Consider the following 23,678-nt stretch of genomic DNA (forward strand, 5'->3'; position numbering starts at 1 on the left):
TTTTCCATGGTAGTTTGTAAAGTTTATATGCTGCTTTTGTTGTTTTTTTTTGTTTGTTTGTTTTTTTGAGACGGAGTCTCGCTCTGTCGCCAGGCTGGAGTGCAGTGGCATGATCTCGGCTCACTGCAACCTCCGCCTCTCAGGTTCAAGCGATTCTCCTGCCTCAGCCTCCCATGTAGCTGGGACTACAGATGTGTGCCACCACGCCCGACTAATTTTTGTATTTTTAATAGAGATGGGGTTTCACCATGTTGGCAAGGATGGTCTCGATCTCTTGACTTCGTGATCCACCCGCCTGGGATTACAGGTGTGAGCCACTGGGCCCAGCCTGTATTCTGTTTTTAGGTTACAAAGTTTAGTTCACTTCTTACTTCTGTTATCTTTTCTGTTAATTCTATTATTTGAATCCTCTATATCTGCACTGATCATCGTAGTAGCCATTCTCTGTCTGTGGCTATTAAGCATTTGAAATGTAACTAGTCTGAACTGAGATATAAGTGTAAAATGCACACTCGGGGCCAGGCACGGTGGCTCACACCTGTAATCCCAGCACTTTGGGAAACCGAGACGGACGGATCACCTGAGGTTAGTTCAAGTCCAGCCTGGTCAACATGGTGAAACCCCATCTCTACTAAAAATACAAACATTAGCCAGGCATGGTGGCGGGCACCTGTAATCCCAGCTACTCAGGAGGCTGATAGGAGAATCACTTGAACCCAGGAGGCGGAGGTTGCGGTGAGCCGAGATAGCGCCATTGGACTCCAGCCTGGGTGACAAGAGTGAAACTCTGTCTCAAAAAAAAAAAAAAAGAAAGGAAAGAAAAGAAAAGAAAGAAGGAAGGAAAGAAAGAAAGAAAGAAAGAAAGAAAGAAAGAAAGAAAGAAAGAAAAAGAAAAAAAGAAAATGCACCCTGGGTTTTGAGGATGTAATGCCAAAAAAGCAAAATAGCCCAGGAATAATTTTTATATTGGTTACATATTGAAATAATATTTTTGGTTAAATAAAAAATAAATACTATTAAAGTTAATTTCATCCCTCTTTTTAGTACTTTTTAAATGAGGCTACTAGAAAATTTAAAATGAAATGTGTAGCTTCCATTCTGTTTCTGTTGGACACACTCCAAACCATTATTTTTGTCTACTTCATCTATCCAAGACTAGTAGTAACATTAAAATGTTTTTTTTTTAGTAATTTCTGCTTCTCTCACAGTTTTCATTGTATGTATTTTAGTGTGTTACTTAGCACATAACAGGTCATATCTATTGTGGATTGTACTTTACATCAAATGAAATTACCACCTTTGGCCTTTTAATAATAGTTTCTTTAATTCTATTTCGATATGAATTATTGCCATTCTTGCTTTTAAAAAATCATTTTGCCTAGGATGTTTTGTACACCTCTCTTCTTTTATTTTCAGCTTCATTTGTTTTGGATATCTTTTAAATAGTAATTAAACTTGTGTAATTTTTTGATACAGTACAAAAATTTTTGCTTTTAATACAGAAGTCTAACTTTTCACTATTGTCATCTTATTTTATGAGTTCCACTTTTATGCTATTTTGCTTTTCTCTTTTCTATATTTTATTATATTGAATATTTTAAAAACCTTTAATTCTACTTTTATTACATTTACACTTCGAAAAATCGTAGTTAAACCCACTGTCTTTAATTATCACTGTCAAGGATGAAGTAGTATCCATTGACCCTATGTAAATGTGTGATTTAGTATATATTTTCCTCTCTATTCATTTTCTAACTAGGAATTAGACTATTTTTACATTTTTTACATTGTCTCGCCATACGAATTTTTGTTTTGGTTTTGTTTCTATAGAGTTTCACCCTTCTTGCCCAGGCTGGAGTGCAATGGCATGATCTTAGCTCACCGCAACCTCCACCTCCTGGGTTCCAACAATTCTCCTGCCTCAGCCTCGGGAGTAGCTGGGATTACAGGCATGTGCCACTACGCCCGGCTAATTTTGTATTTTTAGTAGAGATGGGGTTTCTCCATGTTGGTCAGGCTGGTCTCGAACTCTCAACCTCAGGTGATCCGCCCGCCTCGGCCACCCAAAGTACTGGGATTACAGGTGTCAGCCACCTCGCCCAGCCAAGAATTATTTTTGATATTAATATTTTTATAAATTTTAAACCATGTAGACCACAGTGATTTCTTTTTTTTTTTTTTTAATTTTCTGAGACAGAGTCTCACTCTGTCGCCCAGGCTGGAGTGCAGTGGCGCGATCTCAGCTCACTGCACTCTCCGCCTCCCAGGTTCAAGGGATTCTCCTGCCTCAGCCTCCCAAGTAGCAAGGATTACAGGTGTCCGCCATCATGCCTGGCTAATTTTTTTATATTTTTAGTAGAGATGGGCTTTCGCCATGTTGGCCAGGCTGGTCTCAAACTCCTGACCTCAAGTGGTCTGCCCGCCTCTGCTTCCCAAAGTGCTGGGATTACAGGCGTTACCCACTGCACCCGGCTGTGATCTAGATTTAACTTGTTTTGCAGTTTGACATTTATCACCACCTCTTTCTCTTTGTGGATCAGAACATATACTTGAGAAGATTTTCTCCTTCTATATGGCCAAACCAACATCTTGACTATGCTTAGAATTCTTAGAGCACACCATTTTTCCTTTAAAACTTTGTACACATCTCATCTTCTGATGCTTATTTTGTAGCAAGGCCATTTTGATTTTGTTGTTCTTGTTGCTGTTGTTCTGTAGGTGTCTTATTTTTTCTCTCTGGGTGCTTGAGAGATGTTTTCACTTTCCTTGAAATTTTGAAAGCTCAAAAGGATATGTGTAGGTGTTGTTATTTATACACACACACACACTGATACATATATATATATTTTAACTATGATTTTCAAAGTGTAAATGTAATAAAAAATATTCAATATAGTATTTTGAGACAGAGTCTTGCACTGTCACCCAGCTGGAATGCAGTGGGTTAATCACAGCTCTCTGCAACCTTGAACTCCTGGGCTCAATGGATCCTACTGTCTCAGCCTCCCAAGTAGTTACAGGCGTGCACCACCATGTCCAGCTAATTAAAAACTTTTTTTTTTTTTTTTTGTAGAGACAGGGTCTTGCTTTTTGCCCAGGCTTGTCTTGAACTCCTGGGCTCAAGCAATTCTCCTACCTTGGCTTCCCAAAATGCTGAGATTACAGGTATTTATTTATTTTTTTAAACAGCTTCATTGAGATATAATTCACATACTATACAACTCACACATTTAAAGCGTACAACTCAATGGCTTCTAGTATGTTCACAGAATTGTGTAACTATCACCACAGTAAATTTTAGAGCATTTTCATTACACTGAAAGAAAACCTGAACCTCTTAGCCTTCACTCTCCAATCCCTCTTCCTGACTTTCTTTATCTACTTTCTGTCTCTTTAGATCTGCCTATTCTATACATTTCATGTAAATGGAATCATACGATATGTGGTCCTTTGTGACTGGCTCCTTTCACTTAGCATAATGATTTTAAAGATTCATCCATGTTGTAGCACATATCAGCATTTCATTTCCTTTTATTGCTGAATAATATTCCATTGTATGCTACATTTTATCTATCCATTCATCAGTTAATGGACATTTGGGTTGTTTCCACTTTTTAGGTATTAAGAATAATGCTGCTATGCCAGGCATGGTGGCTGACGCCTGTAATCCCAGCAATTTGGGAAGCCAAGGCAGGCAGCTTGCTTGAGTCTAGGAGTTCAAGACCAGCCTGGGCGAAGTGATGAAACCCCATCTACCAAAAATACAAAAATTAACCCAGCATGGTGGCATGCACCTGTAATCCCAGCTACTTGGGGGGCTGAGGCATGAGAATCACTTGAATCCAGGAGGCAGAGGTTGCAGTGAGCTGAGATCGCACCACTGCCCTCCAGCCTGGGCAATAGAGCGAGACTCTGTCTCAAAAAAAAAAAAAAAAAAAAAAGAATAATGCTGCTATGAATATTTGTGTAAAGTTTTTGTGTGAGCACCTGTTTTCATTTCTTTTGGGTATTTCCTAGTAATATAATTTCCGGATCCTGTGATAATTCTCTGTTTAGCCTTTTGAGGAACTGCTAGATTATTTTTCTAAGTGGCTGCACTGTTTTACATTCCTACCAGCAATGTATAAGGTTTCCAATTTTTCTACATTTTCAACAACATTCATTGTTGTTCTTTTCACCTGTAACCATTCTAGTGGGTGTGAAGTGGTATTTCATGATTTTGATTTGCATTTCCCTGATGGCTAGTGATATTGAACATCTTTTAATGTGCTTATTGGTCATTTGTGTATCTTCTTTAGAGATATGTCTATTCAGTTCCTTTTCTCATTTTTCAGTTGGGCTATTTGTCTTATTATTACTGAAATATAAGAGTTTTAATATATTCTACATACAAGTCTTTCATCAGCTATATGATTTGCAAAAGCTTTTCTCTCATTCTGTGGGTTATCCTTTTGCTTTCTTGTTGGCCTTCTTTGAAGCACAGTAGCTTTTAAATTTGATGATGCCTTGTTTGTCTATTTTTTTATTTGGTTGCTTTTTTTTTCTTGGTGTCATATCTAAGAAACCATTACCTAATCCAAGGACACAAAGATTTATACCTGTCTTTTTCTAAGAGTTTCATAGTTTTAGCTCTTATATTTAGGTTTTTGATCCATTTTTAGTTAATTTTTTTATGTGGTGTGAGGTAGGAATCCAACTTCATTCTTTTGCATGTGTATACTCAGTTGTCTCAGCACCATTTGTTGAAAAAACAACTTTTTCAACATTTAATTGTCTTGGCCCTCTTGCAAAAATTGACCATAAGTGTGAGGGTTTATTTCTGGATTCTCAATTCTATTCCTTTGAACTTTATCTCTGTCCTTATGCCAGTACCATATTTTCCTAATTGCTGTAGTTTTGTGGTAAGTTTTGAAGTCAGAAAGTGTGAGTCCTCCAAATTTGTCTGTCTTTTTCTTTCCTTTTTTTTTTTTTCTTTTTTGAGACAGAGTCTTGCTCTGTTGCCTAGGTTGGAGTGCAGTGGCGTGATCTCGGCTCACTGCAACCTCCGCCTCCCAGGTTCAAACAATTATTCTGCCTCAGCCTCCCAAGTGGCTGGGATTACAGGCACTAGCCACCACACTCAGCTAATTTTTGTATTTTTAGTAGAGACAGGGTTTCTCCGTGTTGACCAGTCTGGTCTTGAACTCCTGACCTCAGGTGATCCACCCGCCTCAGCCTCCCAAAGTGCTGGGATTACGAGTGTGAGCCAACACGCCCGGCCATTGTCTCTCTTTTTCAAAATTGTTTTGGCTATCTGGATTCCTTACATTTCCAAGTTAATTTTAGGATTAGCTTTTCAATTTCTACAAAAAAAGCCAGCTGGGATTTTGATAGGGGTTACATAAAAGCTTTAGATCAGTTTGGGGAGTATTGCCATTTTAACGATATTAAGTCTTCTGATCATGAACATAGAATATGTTCTATTTATTCATAAGTGCTTAATAATTCTTTTACCTGCTTTATTTCTTTTCTTTTTTTTTAATTTTTATTTTTGAGATAAGGTCTTGCTCTGTCACCCAGCCTGGAGTGCAGTGATGTGATCTCAGCTCACTGCAGCCTCAACCTCCCTGGGCTCAAGTGAGGCCACCTTAGCCTCCCGAGCAGCTGGGACAACAGGTGTGCACCACCATGCCTGGCTAATTTTTGTATTTTTGTAGAGGCGGGGTTTCATCATGTTGACCAACTCCTGGGCTCAAATGATCTGCCCGCCTTGGCCTCCCGAAGTGCTGAGAATAATCCCAAGCATGGACCACCATGCCCATCCTACATGCTATCTTAAATGGAATTTTATTAATGTCCTTTTTGTTTGTTCATTGCAACTATATAGAAATACAGTTGATTGGCTGGGCGTGGTGGCTCACACCTGTAATCCCAGCACTTTGGGAGGCCCAGGCGGGTCGATCACCTGAGGTCAGGAGTTTGAGACCAGCCTAGCTAACAAGGAGAAACCCTGTCTCTACTAAAAATACAAAAATTAGCCAGGTGTGGTGGTGCGTGCCTGTAGCCCCAGCTACTCAGGAGGCTGAGGCAAGAGAATTGCTTGAACCCGGGAGCCAGAGGTTGCAGTGAGCCGATATCGCGCCACTACACTCCAGCCTGGGAGGCAGAGTGAGACTCCGTCTCAAAAAAAAAAAAAAGAAAAGAAAAAAGAAATACAGTTGATTTTTTAACATTGATCTTATATCCTGCAAAGTTGCTGAACTCTTTTATTAGTTTTAATAGTTTTTTAATAGATTCCTTAGGGTGTTCCATATACAGGATGTCATCTGCAAATAGAAATAGTTTTACTTCTTCCTTTCCAGTTTGAATGCTTTTTATTTCATTTTCTTGATTAGTTGTTCTGGCTGGCATCACCTGTACAATGTTCAGTATAAGTGGTGAGAACAGACATCCTTATCTTATTCCTGATCTCAGGAACATGGGGAAAGTGTTCAGTCTTTGACCATTTATTTTCTTTTTTAATTTTTTTTTTTTTTTTTTGAGACAAGAGTCTTGCTCTGCCACCCAGGCTGGAGTGGCGCAGTCACGGCTCACTGCAGCCTCAACCTTCCAGGCTCAAGTGATCCTCCCACTTGAACCTCTTGAGTAACTAGGACTACAGGCATGCACCACAATGCCCAGCCAATTTTTAAAAATTACTTTTTGTAGAGATGGGATCTCTCTATATCATCTAGGCTAATCTCAAAACTCCTGCCCTTAAGTGATCCTCTTGCCTCGGCCTCCCAAAAGGTTGGGATTACAGGCACGAGCCACTATGACTGGCCAGTCTTTAATCATTAAGTACAATGTTAGCTGTGGGTTTGTGTTGATGCTTTTTATTAGTTTGAGGAAGCTTCCTTCTATTCCTAGTTTGTTGAGAATTTTTATCACGAAGGGCTGTTGAATTTTGTTAAATGCTTCTTCTGTGTCTAGTGAGATGATCATGTGGTTTTTTTCCTTTATTCTATTGTTATGATATATTACATAAATTGAATCTTAGATGTCATTTATTTTTGCCTTTTAATTCAGCTTCCCATTTCCTCATTCGTTAGCATTCAAAGGACCCTAGTGGAACCCATTAAATCACATATGCAATAGATACAATGCAGAGCTTGGATGTTGATGGTGGTCCTTTGTGAAATATTCAATTTCCAGGACTTTGTATCTCATCAAAAGTCCTAGCGATGGCTATTTAGGATTTTTTGTTTGGTGGTTTTATTTGTTTGTTTGTTTGTTTCTTTTTGAGATGGAGTCTTGCTCTGTCTCCAGGCTGTAGTGCAGTGATGCAATCTCAGCTCACTGCAACCTCTAACTCCCTGGTTCAAGTGATTCTCCTGCCTCAGCCTCCCAAGTAGCTGGGTCTACAGGGGTGTGCCAGCATGCCCAGCTAATTTTTGTATTTTTAGAGAGATGGGGGATTTCACCATGTTGGCCAGGATGGTCTCAATCTCCTGACCTCATGATCCGCCCGCCTCGGCCTCCCAAAGTGCTGGGATTACAGGCGTGAGCCACCCGCCTTGGCCTCCCAAAGTGCTGAGATTACAGGCGTGAGCCACCACGCCTGGCCTGGCATTGTTAAATGACGTGAATATAAAACAAATTTTTAGGTGTGCTTATCCAACTATATAAATTCATAGCAATATATTGATAGTATGTATCAGGGGTCCCCAACCTTTTTGGCACTGGGGACTGGTTTCATGGAAGACAATTTTTCCATGGACCGGGGGTGGGGGGATGGTTTGGGGATGATTAAAGAGCATTAGATTTATTATGCACTTTATTTCTATTATTATTACATTGTAATATATAATGAAAAAATTATACAACTCACCATAATGTAGAATCAGTGGGAGGCTTGAGCTTGTTTTTCTGCAACTAGATGGTCCCATCTGGGAGTGATAGGAGTCAGTGACAGATCGTCAGGCATTAATTCTCATAAGGAGCACACAACCTAGATCCCTCACATACACAGTTCACAATAGGGTTTGTGCTCCTATAAGGATCTAATGCTGCCACTGATCTGACAGGAGCTGGAGCTCAGGTGGTAATGCAAGTGATGGGGACCAGCTGTAAATACAGATGAAGCTTCACTTGCTCACCTGCTGCTCACCTCCTGCCATGTGGCCCTTTCTTTAGAATTTAATAATTATCAGATCACTGAGGAAATAAGGTTCCTATGTGTGGCCCAGGGGTTGGGGACCCCTGATATATATGATACAGTTTCATATTACACGCACAATTTTTGGAGGTGGAAAATTTTAACTATATTATTTATACGCTTTTGGGGGATGACAAACATTTTGTGCAGAATAAAATGTGTAGCCAGTGTTTCTGGCAGTTGTAATCATTGTCAATGTATTTTGTCTTTGAAAATTTGTAGAACCACCCCCGCTTCGCAATTTCTTCCTTCAACATAACATGATTTGTTTCATATTATGTATTTCTATCATGTCCCTATTTTATAATATATGTTCACATTAATTGCAGTTCCCTTCTCTTGGAGACATTTGTCTTTCTCATGTGGGTTCCTTCACTTGGTTGTATTGTCATTTTCATTGATGATGCATCTGCTAATTAATATTTCTTTGAATGCCTGCCCTTTTGTTCTTGATTTTTGCAGTTCAGCTCTATTTTTTATTTCGGCTCTATTTATTGGTATTTCTTTCTAGCTTCTATTGGCCTGTGACCTTCTGTGACTTATTTATAATATTACATGTTTATGAAATTGACAGTCCAGGCCAGGCGCGGTGGCTCACGCCTGTAATCCTAGCAGTTTGGGAGGCCGAGGCAGGCTGATTGTCTGAGCTCAGGAGTTCGAAACCAGCCTGGGCAACATGATGAAAACCCATCTCTACTAAAATACGAAAAATTAGCCGGGCTTGGCGGCGTGCGCCTGTAGTCCCAGCTACTCAGGAGGCTGAAGCAGGAGAATCACTTGAACTTGGGAGGTGAAGGTTGCAGTGAGCCAAGATGACGCCACTGCACTCCAACCTGGGCAACAGAGTGAGACTCCGTCCCCCCGCTAAAAAAAAGAAAGAAATTTACAGTCCATTCTCTGCCATCAGTAATAATTAATATGTAAATGTTTACTTAAAATGATTTAGAAAATAGTTATTTCTTATGGCTAATATATGTCATAGTTTTCTAAATTCATAGCAAGGTCTTGGATTATTAGAACATGTTACCTACAAGTATATATAAAATTTTAGTTATTATTTATTCTGGTAACATATACAAAATATAAATTTTACCATCTTAACTATTATAAAGTATACAGCTCTGTGGCATTAAGCACATTCACATTGTGCCACAACCATAAAGTTTTTTGGTTTTTTTTTATTATACTTTAAGTTTTAGGGTACATGTGCACATTGTGCAGGTTAGTTACATATGTATACATGTGCCATTTCTTAATCCTTCTGATTTTCCTTTCTCCCTTAGTACATCTTTTCTGTTTTATCAACTTTCCTTTTCTTTTAGATGCTGAAGATTTTCTGGCAGAAGGTTTGCGGAATGAGAACCTCAGCGCTGTTGCAAGGGATCACAGAGATCATATTCTACGGGGCTTTCAGCAAATCAAAGCCAGGTTTGTATAAACTGGTTCCATTAATCTTCTTCATAAGCTTTAAAACAATTTATAATCAGTAAAATAAAGTCACAGGGTAAGACATACCTATCATAGTTCTTTATACTTGGCAGAAACTTAATAAATATTTACTGAATTGAACTGGAGGCAGGCAAGCATAGTTAGTGTAGTTTACCAAAATAAAAATGTTTTGATAATTATGTATGTATCTTGAGGTAATTATTCTGCTTTTAGCTTTGGATTTTTATGTTAGCCTTTATTGACCACTTTTGCATTTAACTAAAAAAATGGTGAAAGCTAAACATTTATGCTTGTCCAAATTATTAACAAGAAAGTGTTAGGCAGTATGAGATAATGTTCATTATGATTTTTGGTGCTGATTTTACTTCCACATCTCCTTACCTCATAGAAAACTTAAATGAGACTTATCAAGTTGATTCTTTGACTATATTGGGATGTTTTATTCCTGGACTGGGTTGAAATATTATGTCATTTTTTAAAAATAAGAGGCCCTGATGTAATTTGTGCATTTTAGAATGTGAGAATCTGACAGATGCAAACACTTGCTTGGGGAAAAAATAAAAATTTTCCTTTATAATATATTTTCTGACCACCTATTGCTTGAAATGGGTAACTGAATGAGAGCAAGGGATAAGTGAGTGTTCCTTTAGCCTTTTCAAACCTGGTGGCAATGTGATTCAGAATGTTTAAACTGAATATTCTTAGAAAAGGAAGAGCATCTGCAGGGTTATGGTTGGGATTTAATTTGCGTGGCTGACAGTTCTTAGTATCTGCTCTAAAAACCTCATTGAAACTCCATAGAAGCAGAGAATTTTATCCTTCGGAAGGGCACAGCCAGAATCTATTCCATTCAGGAATGTGAGAGAACCTCATGAGATGCCTTGCTGGATCTTAATCGATCTTTCCTGCTGGCTAATTAAGCATCACTTTTACTCAGCAACTGGGGACTGTGTAATTATCAGCCTGGGTTGCCCTGAATAATTGAAACAAACAGAATGCAAAAGATGGGAGTTTTTTGCAAAAGTGGAAATATCTATAATTTTTGGTAGGTTGAAAAAGTGTTTAAAACAAACTTCTCCATAATGTTATTTTATTAATAGATAAGTTTAGGCTTAGTTACATACCTGGAGACTTAGTAACCTATAGATTTTTTTTAATTTCACAAGTTTGCCTTTGTATTTTATGATTACTCTAAGGGTGGCATGCGGAATAAAGGTGGAATTATTTTAAATTGGGAGAGGAACGCCCTAAATATAATGGTGTATTTGGTGATTCTGTTGGTATAAATCTCTGATAAGGAATGCAAAAACACTTTTACTGCAGCTGTGGGTACAAATACACAATGAGGAGGAATTCTTTCCTGTATTTGTACCACAGCATTGAGAAAGGACTAAATTTCAATCTTAAGTTGGTAATAAAAGGCAAATTACGGTAACTCATTACTGTCAGCTGCATATTATTATACTTCTTAATCCTCTTTTAAAATACATACACACATGCACACACATGCATGAACACACACACAAGCTGAATTTGTCATGGGGTAGAGTCAGTTTCTTGTTCTCAAATTCTTGTTCTCAAAGAACTTTCTGTGTAGTTTGTGGGGTAGACATTCAGGAAATCATCAGCAGGAACTTTAGGAAATATCTGCATTGTTGATGGGAGCTTTCTGTTCATTGACTTGTTGCAAGAAAGATGACACTTTATTTAGAATTTCATAATTATCAGATCACTGAGGAAATGAGGAGCCAGAAATTAGATACTGTACAAGAAAATGGAAAAACGAGGCTTTCCTTTGGCAAGCTGTTTGAAATTGCCTTACATCCACCCGTTCAATCATCATTCTGTTAATGTTACCCTTGTTTTCCTGAATCCTCTTCTTCAGCCATATCACCTCTATTGTGCCATTTATGGCTGCCACATTTACTTATGTTGTGTGGCAGTTATATGTCCCCCAAAAAGCTTGGCATAAAAAGAAATTTAGAAGTCATCAAACTTGAGAGTTAAACATGTATGGCAGGCTAAACGCAGTGGCTTACTCCTATAATCCCAGCACTTTGGGAGGCTGAGGCCAGAAGATCGCTTGAGGCCAGGAGTTTGAGACCAGCCTGGGCAACATAACAAAACTCTCTCTCTACAAAAAATAAAAAGTTAGCCAGGTGTGGTGGTATATGCCTGTGGTCCCAGCCATTTGGGAGGCTGAGGTAGGAGGATCACTTGAGCCTAGCAGGTTGAGGCTGCAGTGGGCCATGATCATTACATTGTACTTCAGCCTGGGCGACCAAGTGAGACCCTGTCTCAAAAAAAAAAAAAAGTAAAAAATAAACATATGGCAAATACATGAACCATACAGTAACACAAAAATAATTAAAATTAATGAAGATCATTTAAAAGGTTTTCTTTTTAGTCATTTTTTTGTTTGTTTTTCACTTTTTTAGACAGAGTCTCACTCTGTGGCCCAGGCTGGAGTGCAGTGGCACAATCACAGCTTGCTGCAGCCTCGACCTCCTGGGCTCAAGCGATCCCCCGACCTCAGCCTCCTGAGTAGCTACACATCACCATGCCTGGCTAATTTTTTACTTTTTGTAGAGACAGGGTGTCACTATGTTGCCCAGGCTGGTCTGGAACTCTTGGACTCAAGCAGTTCTCCTGTCTTGGCTTCCCAAAATGCTGAGGTTACAGGCCCGAGTCTCTGTGCCTGGCCTATTTTTAGTCAGATTAAAACAATAATATTTTAGGAGTTTGGTAAATTTGGGGGGGTGGTAACCTATCTAAAACTATAATTTAGCACTTCAAGCCTTATTTGGAAGGTAGATAAATCTCTAGCAAGATAATCTGGAAAAGCCACTACTAGATAAATGTAAATTATATATTTACACACACATATATATATATTTTACAACTTCCTAGTCTCTTTGTTGTTTCCTTGCTTCCTTTAATTCTTTCCTCAACGTGTATTGCTCTAGAAACAAAAGGGTGGAGAGAAATAAAAGCACTGCCTGTGATTCTTGGTAAACTTTAGGGGCTTAGCTCTTCTTTTTATGGCTGGCTTGGCATTCACTGGTATTTGCCATGGTTGTGGACTTGCTGTAAATGGAAGCATCTGACTCCATCACAGCTATTATAATGTGCTTTTTGCTATTTTTTGTTGTCTAGAGTGAATGACTACAGGAAAAGACAATTGTGTCAAGACTCATGGGTGTTCTCCAAGTGCTCATGTTTTTCAGTACAAATCACTTTAGCTATTCTGTTTTTAGACTTAGAAACAAAAAATAGCTATCTTTTTTTAGACTTAGAAACAAAAAATAAAACCCTATCTATATTTACATACTCTTTTCTTTTTGTTTGAAAGCGTTACCAATGAAGGCTAATATTTTCCATGTAACACAAAATAAAAACGGATAGCAATTTCTGTGATTCCAAGGAAATGAAGCCCTGTTGTGGTATTTGTTGTCCTAAGCTGTGATTTTCATTGCTTTTCTTAAAAACTAAACAGCTTTCACGTTCCAAGTCTAAGTTTTCATTGAGCCCTTTGGAGAATGGCTAGTATGAAAGCCAGGCAAAGGCACTTCCTGCTTTATTACGATGGTCACTGCAGGATTAGCACCAGCTGTGAGACACCTGGAATGAAGCAGTTGTGATCTATGCTCAGACACTTGATGGCATTCTAACGCATTGGGAGAAACAGTAGAGCATTTTTTAAATGTTTGATTCAGTGGAGGCCATCTGACTGCAAGAATACGTTGAGAGTAGGGGAGGGATAAATAAAAAATATATATATATATACACACACACATATATATATATATATATATATATTTTTTTTTTTTTTTTTTTTTGAGACCGAGTCTCTGTTGCCCAGGCTAGAGTGCAGCGGTGCGATCCTGGTTCATTGCAACCTCCACCTCCCAGGTTCTGGCGATTCTTGTGCCTCAGCCTCCTAAGTAGCTGGGATTACAGGCATGAGCCATCACACCTGGCTAAAGTTTTTTGTATTTTTAGTAGAGATGGGGTTTTACCATGTTGGCCAGGCTGGTCTCTCCTGACCTCAGGTGATCCACTCACCTTGGCCTCCCAAAGTGCTAGGATTACAGGAGTGAGCTACCATGCCCAGCCAAAAATAGAATATTTTTATTATTGAGATATGGCTTAATTTCTCTCTCAATGGCCCTTCTTGGATAACTAGTCATTTATGCTCCCTGTTGGAAGTGAAGGACAGAGCCAATGGAAGCAAACTTGGAGTATTGTTTCCTTCTGTGAAACTTAGTAGTGCTGAAGGAGTTCCAGAAAGAGACCAGTAGATTTATATCATATTGAGATGGAAAGAAATAAAGAAATACATTTTGTGTAACAGGGTTATGGCACAAAACTCAGGACATTTAAACTACAGGCTGAAAGAATATCTTGAACATGTCTCATTTGTGGGTGACTAACCTATAGCTCTGTGTGAAACATGATATACTAGTAAAATCTCATAAAAATAATTCTGACTTTCTTTGGGAATTTCACGTTTTCTTTTCAGCTTAATGTGGATTTAGCTTTAAAACAAGATTTAGCTTAAGAATGTATAATTCTGATATTTTTGTATTATAGGAAGAAAGACAAGTAGTTAGCCTGATAAAACTCTTGGGAGCAAGAGTTTTGAAGTAGTATACTGTAAATATAATTACCATTAATTATATAGAGAGTTTTACTTTTCTTAAATGTTAATTATTGAGCTTAAAAATCCCCAAAACAAAACACATTCAAATGAAGTATGCTTATCAAAAGAACTAATGTATAATGTGCTATTAGTACATTTATGTTATTCACAAGTTTCAAGATTTACTTATAACATCTTCTTCTGTTTTTTAATTTTGCTACTTGTACTGGAGCTTCAGTGCCAATGCAGAAAAAAAAAAAAGGAGGAGGTACTTGAATGATCCATCTAAGTTTAAATAGCTCTGAAAAGGCTCAAAAGTCATAGCAATAATTTGACCACATCTGGAAGGTTAATAACTCATTTCTTCCTTTTTCAGTCTTATCCCTCCCTCCCATCCTTAAAGGAAGAAAAAACAAACCCACAACAACTTCAACATTATTTCTCAACTCATCAGTTATATCAGCCAAATTTTTGCTTAGTTCTCTGTTATTCAGTGGATGAATGTTGAGATTTCACAACTGAGTTAAAGAGTTTTGTGAATCTACTTCTCTAGGAATGAGAGATTGTATTTATTGCTCTTTTAATCTGGAATGCCCTACAGGTGAGAATGATAGACTATTACTTACTGTTGATCTCTTGGCTTAACTTTTAAGACCTGGTAAGGAAGATCATCTTATGTGTTTTTTTATGGCAAGTCTCTGTCCTTTCAAAATAGCTTTGAAATGTATAACTCTCCTTATAATTTTATCATAATGATTATTTTGTTTATTCTTTCATATGTGAGGCTATCTGGAAGTAGAACAATTTTTCTTAAATAACATTTTTTAATGTAATAATGACCATAGTCCTTGGTGGTTCAGAATAAACCATACCTTTGATATTTTCATTTTATATCTTTAAGATTTTAGATTGAAGTTCAGAAAAATGTTTTTTTGTTGTTGTTGTTGTTTGTTAGTTTTTTGTTTTTTTGAGACAGAGTCTCATTCTGTCACCCAGACTGGAGTGCAGTGGCATGATCTTGGCTCACTGCAACCTCCGCAAATTCAAGCAATTCTTGTGCCTCAGCCACCCGAGTAGCTGGGACTACAGGTGTGCACCACCATACCTGGCTAATTTTTGTATTTTTAATGAAGACGGGGTTTCACATGTTGGCCAGGCTGATCTTGAACTCCTGGCCTCAAGCAGTCCGCCCACCTTGGCCTCCCAAATTGCTGGGATTACAGGCGTGAGCCACGGCACCTAGGAAAATGTATTTTTAAGAGAGTTTTTAGATCACTTGCAAAACTAGATCATGTGTAATTCTTCCCAGTACTGAGCTCCTCAATCAAGAGTGAAAAGGAGTTTTGGATTGTGAGCTAGAACACAGGCAGGTAACTGAACTTGCACCCTTACAGTCTGACTAACCCATTAGAATAATAAGCTGAGCCATACTCTTTAACTGTATAGTTAGGTCACTGAAATTTGCTTTACTCCTGATAGAATTTTAGCCATCGTTATCGCTTAGGCACATTCCTATTAGCTACTCAATATGGATTTGTCTTGGTTTCAGAAAATCCTGTCTTTTTTTTTAATACGTGAAGGCTCGCTGTCTGTAGATGGACTTAATTCATACATTGTGTGAAAAGATCATCTGTATGAAATTACTGCCTTCATTTTTATCACCATTTGCTTTGGCTTTGATTTTAAGTCTCATTTGATCTGGAGCTAGCCTTTTGTCCCAGAGCTATGCTATTTTCTCTGTTTAAGGAAAGCCAATGAAAAAGGCCTCTCTGTATTTATCTGTTTGTGGATTCCAGGAACCTGTGGCTTGGGACCTTACTGATGATGGTTTTCTCTAATTTGCATGTTTTCTCTTGTTTCTGATATAGACCCAGCCTGTATCCACTTTCTGTGTTACAGGGAAACTGGAACAGAGGGGAGGGAAATGCAAGAGCACTGGGCCAACTGTCAGGAGCCAAGCCCTTTGTTCTGATGTTACTTCTGTAACACTGAGTCACTTGAAGATTCCCCTAATGATAATCTTATGTTTTCTTTTTAGGTTGCTTACCCAAAATGTTGTTTGGAATTATTTTTTTAAATAAATGTTACAAAAATGCACACATTACCAACCAAACCTTAAAACTTCTATTTGATTTCTTTTATGGTACCCCCATGACTTTTTTAAAAATTTGGAATGTGATGCAGGAAATTTCATTTCTTGGGATTTTATTTTATTTCATGATTCTGTTGAAAATGAGTTGAGCATAAAGTGGGTTTTTATAATCACACCATGTGAATCATTTCTTCTTTGGATTGTGGATCTTCTCTCCTAGTGTGTAGCCTCCTCTAGTCTCCCTGAAGTACAGTGCTAGCAGGGTTGATAATGAAATGCAGTCCTGCTTATCACACTCAGCAAAGGGCTCAGAGAAGATGGGAAAAAAATCAATCCCACAGGAACTTCTCGAGTGCTAGACATCCATATTTAGCCCCCAAGCATTTAAAATGGAAATGAGATATCTTAGGGTTTTAGTTTTTGATTTACACAAGATGTCATTGCCTCCTTGGCAACAGGAATATTTTAGAGACCAACTGCTGACCTGTTTGGGAAGATCTCAGCCTATCGCCCCAGGCGTGATGTAGTTTCTTCATATTTCTTTCAAAACTCTCAGCAGTGCTTTGCAGTAGCTTTGATTCTTTGGGCTTCGAAGGGTGTCCCTTCCAGGGCCCATCTTAGGAAAGAAAAAAAAAAATAGTGTAGGGGAACAAACAGCTCATAAAAGAAGTGCTATCCCTGTGGCAGCTCTTACTGTAGTCAGACAATTAATAGAGAGTTTACAAACCAGTAATACTACAGCATGGCAAAGCCAAGAAAATTCCAATTTGATGCTGGTGCCTTGTTGTTACAAAATCCCCACTTGTAGTGAGCCATTCTTAAATCGTCCAGCTTCTGGTAGTTTTTATCACAGTGTGGTTTATATAAGATATGTTATAATTAAATGCTGAAACTCAAAGCTCCCTCTTGAGTTTGTGAACCTTGTTGAGGTTCTCATTATAATTTACGGAAAACTTTATGGCCACATAATCTCCAATTAGCTATTTCTCCAAGTTATATTAGTGAGTGACTCTCATTTGTAAATTCTACCATAACCACAAGTCCCAAACAATTTGGTAATTTAGACCTTCTATCACGTTTACCAAGTGCCTTTGTTCTTTTCTTGATGAGAGAACTGATATATGAGAAATTACTCAAAGTAACAGAATTTGTTTAAATATTAGGATTTAGAATTTAGAATTTTATCTAGCCAAGCCATCAAAAAAATGAAGTGGCATCTTTCAAAGATTATTGGTTTTAAAAAACTATAAACAAATATTGAAGTCTAGTTAATTATATGCATGCTGAATTGTTTGGGGATGGAGTGTTCTAATTTGAGCAGTTTGTTTTGGAATATATAAAAAATAATATGGATGGAAGGATATATGACAAAGCAAATAAAATGTGAATCACAGCATATATCCACTAGATTGTGGGTGTACATGTGTGTTCTTTCAACTTTTGTGCAGAGTTGAAAATTTTCATAATATAAAGGTTTTTTATTGTTGTTTGTTTGTTTGTTTGTTGGTTTCCTGAGACAGAGTCTCACTCTGTCACCCAGGCTGGAGTGCAGTGGCGTGATCTCGGCTTACTGCAACCTCTGCCTCCCGGGTTCAAGAGATTCTCCTGCCTCAGCCTCGCGAGTAGCTGGGATTACAGGCACATGCCACCATGCCCGGCTAATTTTTGTATCTTTAGTACAGACAGGGTTTCACCATGTTGGCCAGGCTGATCTCAAACTCCTGACCTCATGATCAGCCTGCCTCGGCATCCCAAAGTGCTGGGATTACAGATGTGAGCCACCAAGCCCGGCCGCATAATATAATGTTATAAAAAATATTTGATTGGTTTGACTTTGCATTTCAGGAACCATGGATTTTATTCACTCTGGTTTCAGAAAATCATAGACTGCCTCCATATGGGATATGGTTTTTAAGGATGATAATTTTCTAGGAATAATCTTATTATTTTTGGGTAATACTGAACTAGGGGATAATCCTCCAGTTTGTTATTTCTGACATAAGTAACAGGAAGTAGCTAACTTTTGTACTTCTTTAAAACTTCTAAACCAGCAATTATTAGGAGCTAAAATTCAATTCAAACATTCTACCTGGGATATCCTGAAATTTTGATTTTTTTTAAAAAAAGGAAAGGTAATTTCTGACTCTTCTCATAAATTTGATAAAAGGAAAGCTAATATGAGATTGGTAGTCCAGTAGGAAATGGAACTCAATTTTATAATTTAAAAATCATTTTATGGTATTAAAAATGACAGAGGTTAGAAACAAAGCTCTTATTCTTTTATTGAACTAGAATTGAAAGTGGCAGAAAATCATTTTGGCCCTAGTGCAGTAAATGTTATCACTAAAACATGTTCAGGGGATATTAGGACAGTCTCTCAAGCACCAGAGACAAAAGTTCACAGAGCAAGAACTGATTTTTCTGTCCTTATCTTGAAATTATTAAATGTACAGGAGACATGAAGGTATCTTAGTTCTAAGAGGACTGGAGATGAAGTATATGTTGAAAGTGATAATATTTCCATTCTGGAGAGGTGAGATGGAGAGAAGAGATAGTGGCATGGGTGTCTCAGCAGTTACAGGCACGGTGGAAGGAAGAGAGTGCACAGGGATAGGAGGGTTCATGAACCAACACAGAGCTGAGAAATCCAACCACAAAAAATTATACTCATGCAATATTGTGAGCTGATGATGAAAGTGGTAAGGAAGCAAGTGATACTATTCTTTAAAAGAATTGTGTGAAGATTATATTTAACAGGGAGATTAAACTGGGGCTCTCAGCAGCTACTTTATTTTGCGAATCTTGTAGGAGAAAAATTTTAAGTCCATTTGGGAAAAACCAATCATTTTTGAGTGTGCAGTATGATTATGCTTCAGAATTTTGCATAAATGGAGCAGGTTGATAGGCATATGTTTGCTGATCCTAAAATGGTTAAAGTTCAGAATGAGTAAGACTCTTGTGAAATTGAGTTTTCAGGTTCCAGCCAGTGTTCTATGCTGCCATATGGCATAACTAGAATTAATTGCTGTTCTCAGTCTCTTGTTCTTCTACTGAATATTTAGGTGCCCTGTTTGAAATATTAGTGGTTCCACAGAAGTATTTAATCACATGAGATAGATGTTTGACATGTTCATGAAAGCAGTGTATGTAGCTAATAGTTGCTTAGAAGAAAAAGCCCCTCATGAGGTTTTCTAGCTTCCCTTCCCTGCTCCTGCCCCCATCCCCTAACTTGTTTTAATTAGAAAAATGGACACTGGATAGAAGGGTTAGCAAGGAAAGGAAGAAAGATTATCATGACTTTATAGGGGAGACAAGAAAAGATCAGACAATAAATTGCTTTCGCTAGTCTTTAGATCCTCGATACTCCAAGTATCAACATGGAACAGCAACCTGGAAACTTGTTAGCAATGGAAACTCTCAGACTCCATTGAATGAGACCTACTTAATCATAATCTCATTTTAATAGGATCCTAAGTTTATTTGTACAGTATGCACATTAACATTTGAGAAGCACTGTTTTCACACATCAGATTCATTTTAAATTCAGTTTCTCAGAACTTAGAATACATATTTCTGGAGATCATAAGCTCCTTAAAGGCATGAATGGTCTTATAGTCACTAAAAAAAAAAAAAAAAAGGTCTAGCATGGTGCTGGCATGTTGCATGAGTTCAATGATGTGAGTAAAATGCATGGTGAAAAACTGTTATAAATGTATTTTTAGGTCCTAGACTAGACCTGAGAACAACAAAAGACCCTCTTTATTAGGAAACTTACTATTTAGTAGCCAACCCTACATATTCTTTCCTAGAAATAAGGATGCTTTCTTTTTACTGAGTGTTAGGAGAGACAGAACCAAGGCATCCATCTCTTCACGTGTCTCCTCTAATAACATATCTCTAATATTCTAATTGGAACTGTGACAAAAGGTTACAGGGCTACTGACCATGTATTGGAGTTCTATCACAGCATGGATGCCAGGCATTCCAGCCATCTTTGAGACCTATCGCCAGCCCTCTACATTTGGCCAGCAGCATCCCTATTCAGCTTTGCACTTCCTTGTCTCTACCATTTCTCCTCTTTCTTGAAGACCTCTTTTCTAACTCTTTCCCCTGTGTTCCCTAGAATCTACATCCTGTTATAACCAAACCCCACAATATCCTCCACCTCTTTTCTGCATCTTAAAGGATGGTTCTCCCACAGGACCCTCTTTGCTTGCGGCCCTCTTAAATAGAATCTGCTTGTTTTCCCAAAGTGCTGTTGGCATTCTTCAAGCTCCCTGCTGCTACTTCTGGACTTTCACTATTCAATCTTGCTTCAGACCTCTCCCCTTTTAAAGTTTGTCTTTGTGGCTTTACAGTACCCTGTTCTTTTGTCATCTTTTGAGTTCAGAGTCCCTCCACACAGTATTTGAGGGCTGAAGCATTGGCTCATAGTTGTTATCTTCACTCCATTCTTGATGTAGAGACTTCCTCTTTCTTAAATTTAGCTTTTCCTTCTTCATTATGTCTCTCCAATAATTATATAAATATACTCAAATTTCTCCTAATATTAATAAAATCATTGTGTCCTACACAGTGATTCCCTCTTTAGCTACTGTCTTTGCATCTTTTTTTTGTGTGTGTGTGCAGGCAAACTTCTTGAAATAGAAGCCTAGAGTAGCTATTTCTGGCTTCCTGGTCTCTAGTCACTTCCCAGTCACTATTCAGTCCCCTTTAATCCAGCTTCTGCTCCTATTGAGCAACTTTCTCCAATGTACCCAGGTCTCCAATTGCCACAGCCAGGTGCTACTGTTAAGTCTTTGTCTTATTTGGTCTTTCTGTAGCATTTGACACTGCTGATCACATCCTTTTTCTCATAAATGTAAAAAACTCTCCATTGATTCTCATGAATTCTCCTGGTTTTCTTCTTTCTTGTGTTTATGCTCTTTTTTAGGCCCTTGAGCTCATTTTTCTACCCTGCCCTCTTTGCTCTTGTTCCTCAGGGTTTTCTCTTTCCTCACCACGTTCTCCTCAGGAGGCAGTTACATGCATGTCCATAGCTCCACAGCTTCCCCTGTGCATGGGAGACTCCCAATTCTACAGCTCAGCTGCAGTTCTCCCTCCAAGGCACCAGACAGCATATTGCATACCTCCTTCTGGGTGTACCTCAAACCTCACAAAGCTGGGCATACCCTGCTGGATGCCTACTCAGCAGCCACCATCCCTTCTTCCTTGACAACAGAATCATGATCTATATGCCATTCTGCTTTGCCAGTGCTTGGTCTAGAGTTTACATAAAATATTGTTATGGCCAAATAAATGTAAGAAGACTTCTGATAGATTCTCACAGGATAGTCTTATAGTTGGGAGATAGTAATACACTGAAATGCAGTAGGACGTTACTCTGCTCTAAGGTGTTAGAGCAGAAATATGGGAAGAGCCTGGCTCCTTCATGTCATCGTCGGGCCCTGCACAACTCTAGAATCTCCTGTCTTCAGACCTTTTGTTTTGTGGGAAAAATTAACTTCCACTTGTTTAGGCCCTTGTCAGTCAGGTTTTCTGTTATTTGTGGCTAGAAGAATCCTAACTGCTTGAATGTCTGGAGCTGAACTCATTATCTTACATTCTGCTCACCCCTGAAGTCTACCTCTGCTTTCTCTAGGCCTGGGCTCCCAAGGCAAAATCCTGGGAGTCATTCCTGATTGCTCCCCCTTCACTCCCCAAACCATCAACAAGGCCTGTTGATTCTTCGTTCTAAATGTCCTCCTCTTTCTCTTCCCTTTGTCACTAGCTAAACTTTAGTCTTCATAAAGTTGTACGCAAGCACTGCAGAATTCTCCTTTCTGGTTCTCTGCCTCCAGTCTCTCCCTGTTCCAGTTTATTCTGCTCCTCCATTCCATGTTGAAAGAGCAAACTTTTTAAAAAGGTAATTTATTCGCTGGCGTGGTGGCTCACACCTGTAATCGCAGCACTTTGAGAGGCTGAGGCAGGTAGAGCACTTGAGGTCAGGAGTTTGAGACCAGCCTGGCCAACATAGTGAAACCCCATCTCTGCTAAAAAAAATACAAAAAAATTAGCCGGGCATGATGGTGGGCGCCTGTAATCCTAGCTACTCGGGAGGCTGAGGCAGGAGAATCATTTGAACCTGGGAGGCAGAGGTTGCAGTGAGCCGAGATTGCTCCACTGCACTCCAGCGTGGGCAACAGAGCAAGACTCCATCTCAAAAAAAAAAAAAAAAAAAGGGCAGAGATTTAAGAGTTGAAGGATATTCAGTTTCCAGGTGGGAAAGGAGTTGGGACTGACAGGGAGAGATGTGGGAAGAGAAAATTAGGCTTTAATTGTGCAGCGTGGCCTTGGGTCACTTCTGTGCAAATAAACAGCTCTCTTCCAAAGTGTTTTACTCTGTGCTTAAATACATACACATGAAAATGAAATTATTTTTGAGCCTTGTGAAATATAGCAGTACTTTGAGTTTTATTTTGTGATTATTTTTCTAAATTTTTTTTTTTTAATTAAGGAAGTTGACTCTCAAGGCCTTCATTAGATGAGGTATCAGTGACTGGGAACAACTTCCATTTTTCAGATGTTATCCCTTTGAGCTGCACTGAACTGACACAGGATGAATCCTTCATTAGAAGAGGATTATCTACACTCTGTGTGACTATTTAGTAAAACATTTGTATTTGTCAGACTACTTTTCCAAAGTGAGGGTGCTTGAGTAAACCATTCACTTCCTCCTTCTCAAAACATCAGTCACCATGATTGATTTTTATGTTGGTAATAAAGAGAAATGGAATCAACTAAAAGCCGGGTGAGGATTATAGACCGGAAGCAGATAATTTACTTAACAAATATGTATTGGCTATTTGTTTATGTCAGGCACTATGCCAGGTGATCAAGACAGTGTCAGATAAGACATATTCTTGTTTTTCAAGCAGTTCTTGGGCCAGTGAGCGGCTAGACTCATCTTAGATCCTCCATAGACCAGCATGGAGCCCACTACCCCCAGATAATCTGCTCTAGAAAGTTTGAAGGTTTGTTTTCAATTTATTACATGCCTGCAGTTTCACCCCTTAGAGATTCATTTGGGTTCAATGTCCTTTTTTAAAATACAAATTCACCTGGAGGGTGAAGATACTTTTGGTTGTTCAGTCATGTGTACTAGACCTGTTCAATGGTTTCCTTCCAACTTTTGGTTAAGATGGCTTCACTGAGGACATTCAGTGAAGTGGTTTTTTTGAACCACTGTTACAGGCAATGCACAGTGCTAGGTATACTGAGGGTTATAGAAGTAACAGAGGATGCCTTTTCTCAGAAAGAATGAGGACTTTAGAGGTTCG

The 23,678-nt window shown here is 38.5% G+C and overlaps 1 protein-coding gene across 4 annotated transcripts in view; it reads left to right on the forward strand.

Moving 5' to 3' along the window:
* Positions 1-23,678, forward strand: part of SKAP1 (src kinase associated phosphoprotein 1) — a 296,926-nt gene that overhangs the window by 23,934 nt on the left and 249,314 nt on the right. For all 4 annotated transcript variants that reach the window (XM_063706296.1, XM_055387722.2, XM_019028638.3 and 1 more), the window contains exon 2: positions 9,499-9,604. In XM_063706296.1, coding sequence (XP_063562366.1) covers positions 9,499-9,604 — 106 coding nt within the window. The remainder of the gene's footprint in view (positions 1-9,498; positions 9,605-23,678) is intronic.

The sequence above is a fragment of the Gorilla gorilla genome, chromosome 4 (assembly GCF_029281585.2).
Source record: "Gorilla gorilla gorilla isolate KB3781 chromosome 4, NHGRI_mGorGor1-v2.1_pri, whole genome shotgun sequence".
NCBI lineage: Eukaryota > Metazoa > Chordata > Mammalia > Primates > Hominidae > Gorilla > Gorilla gorilla.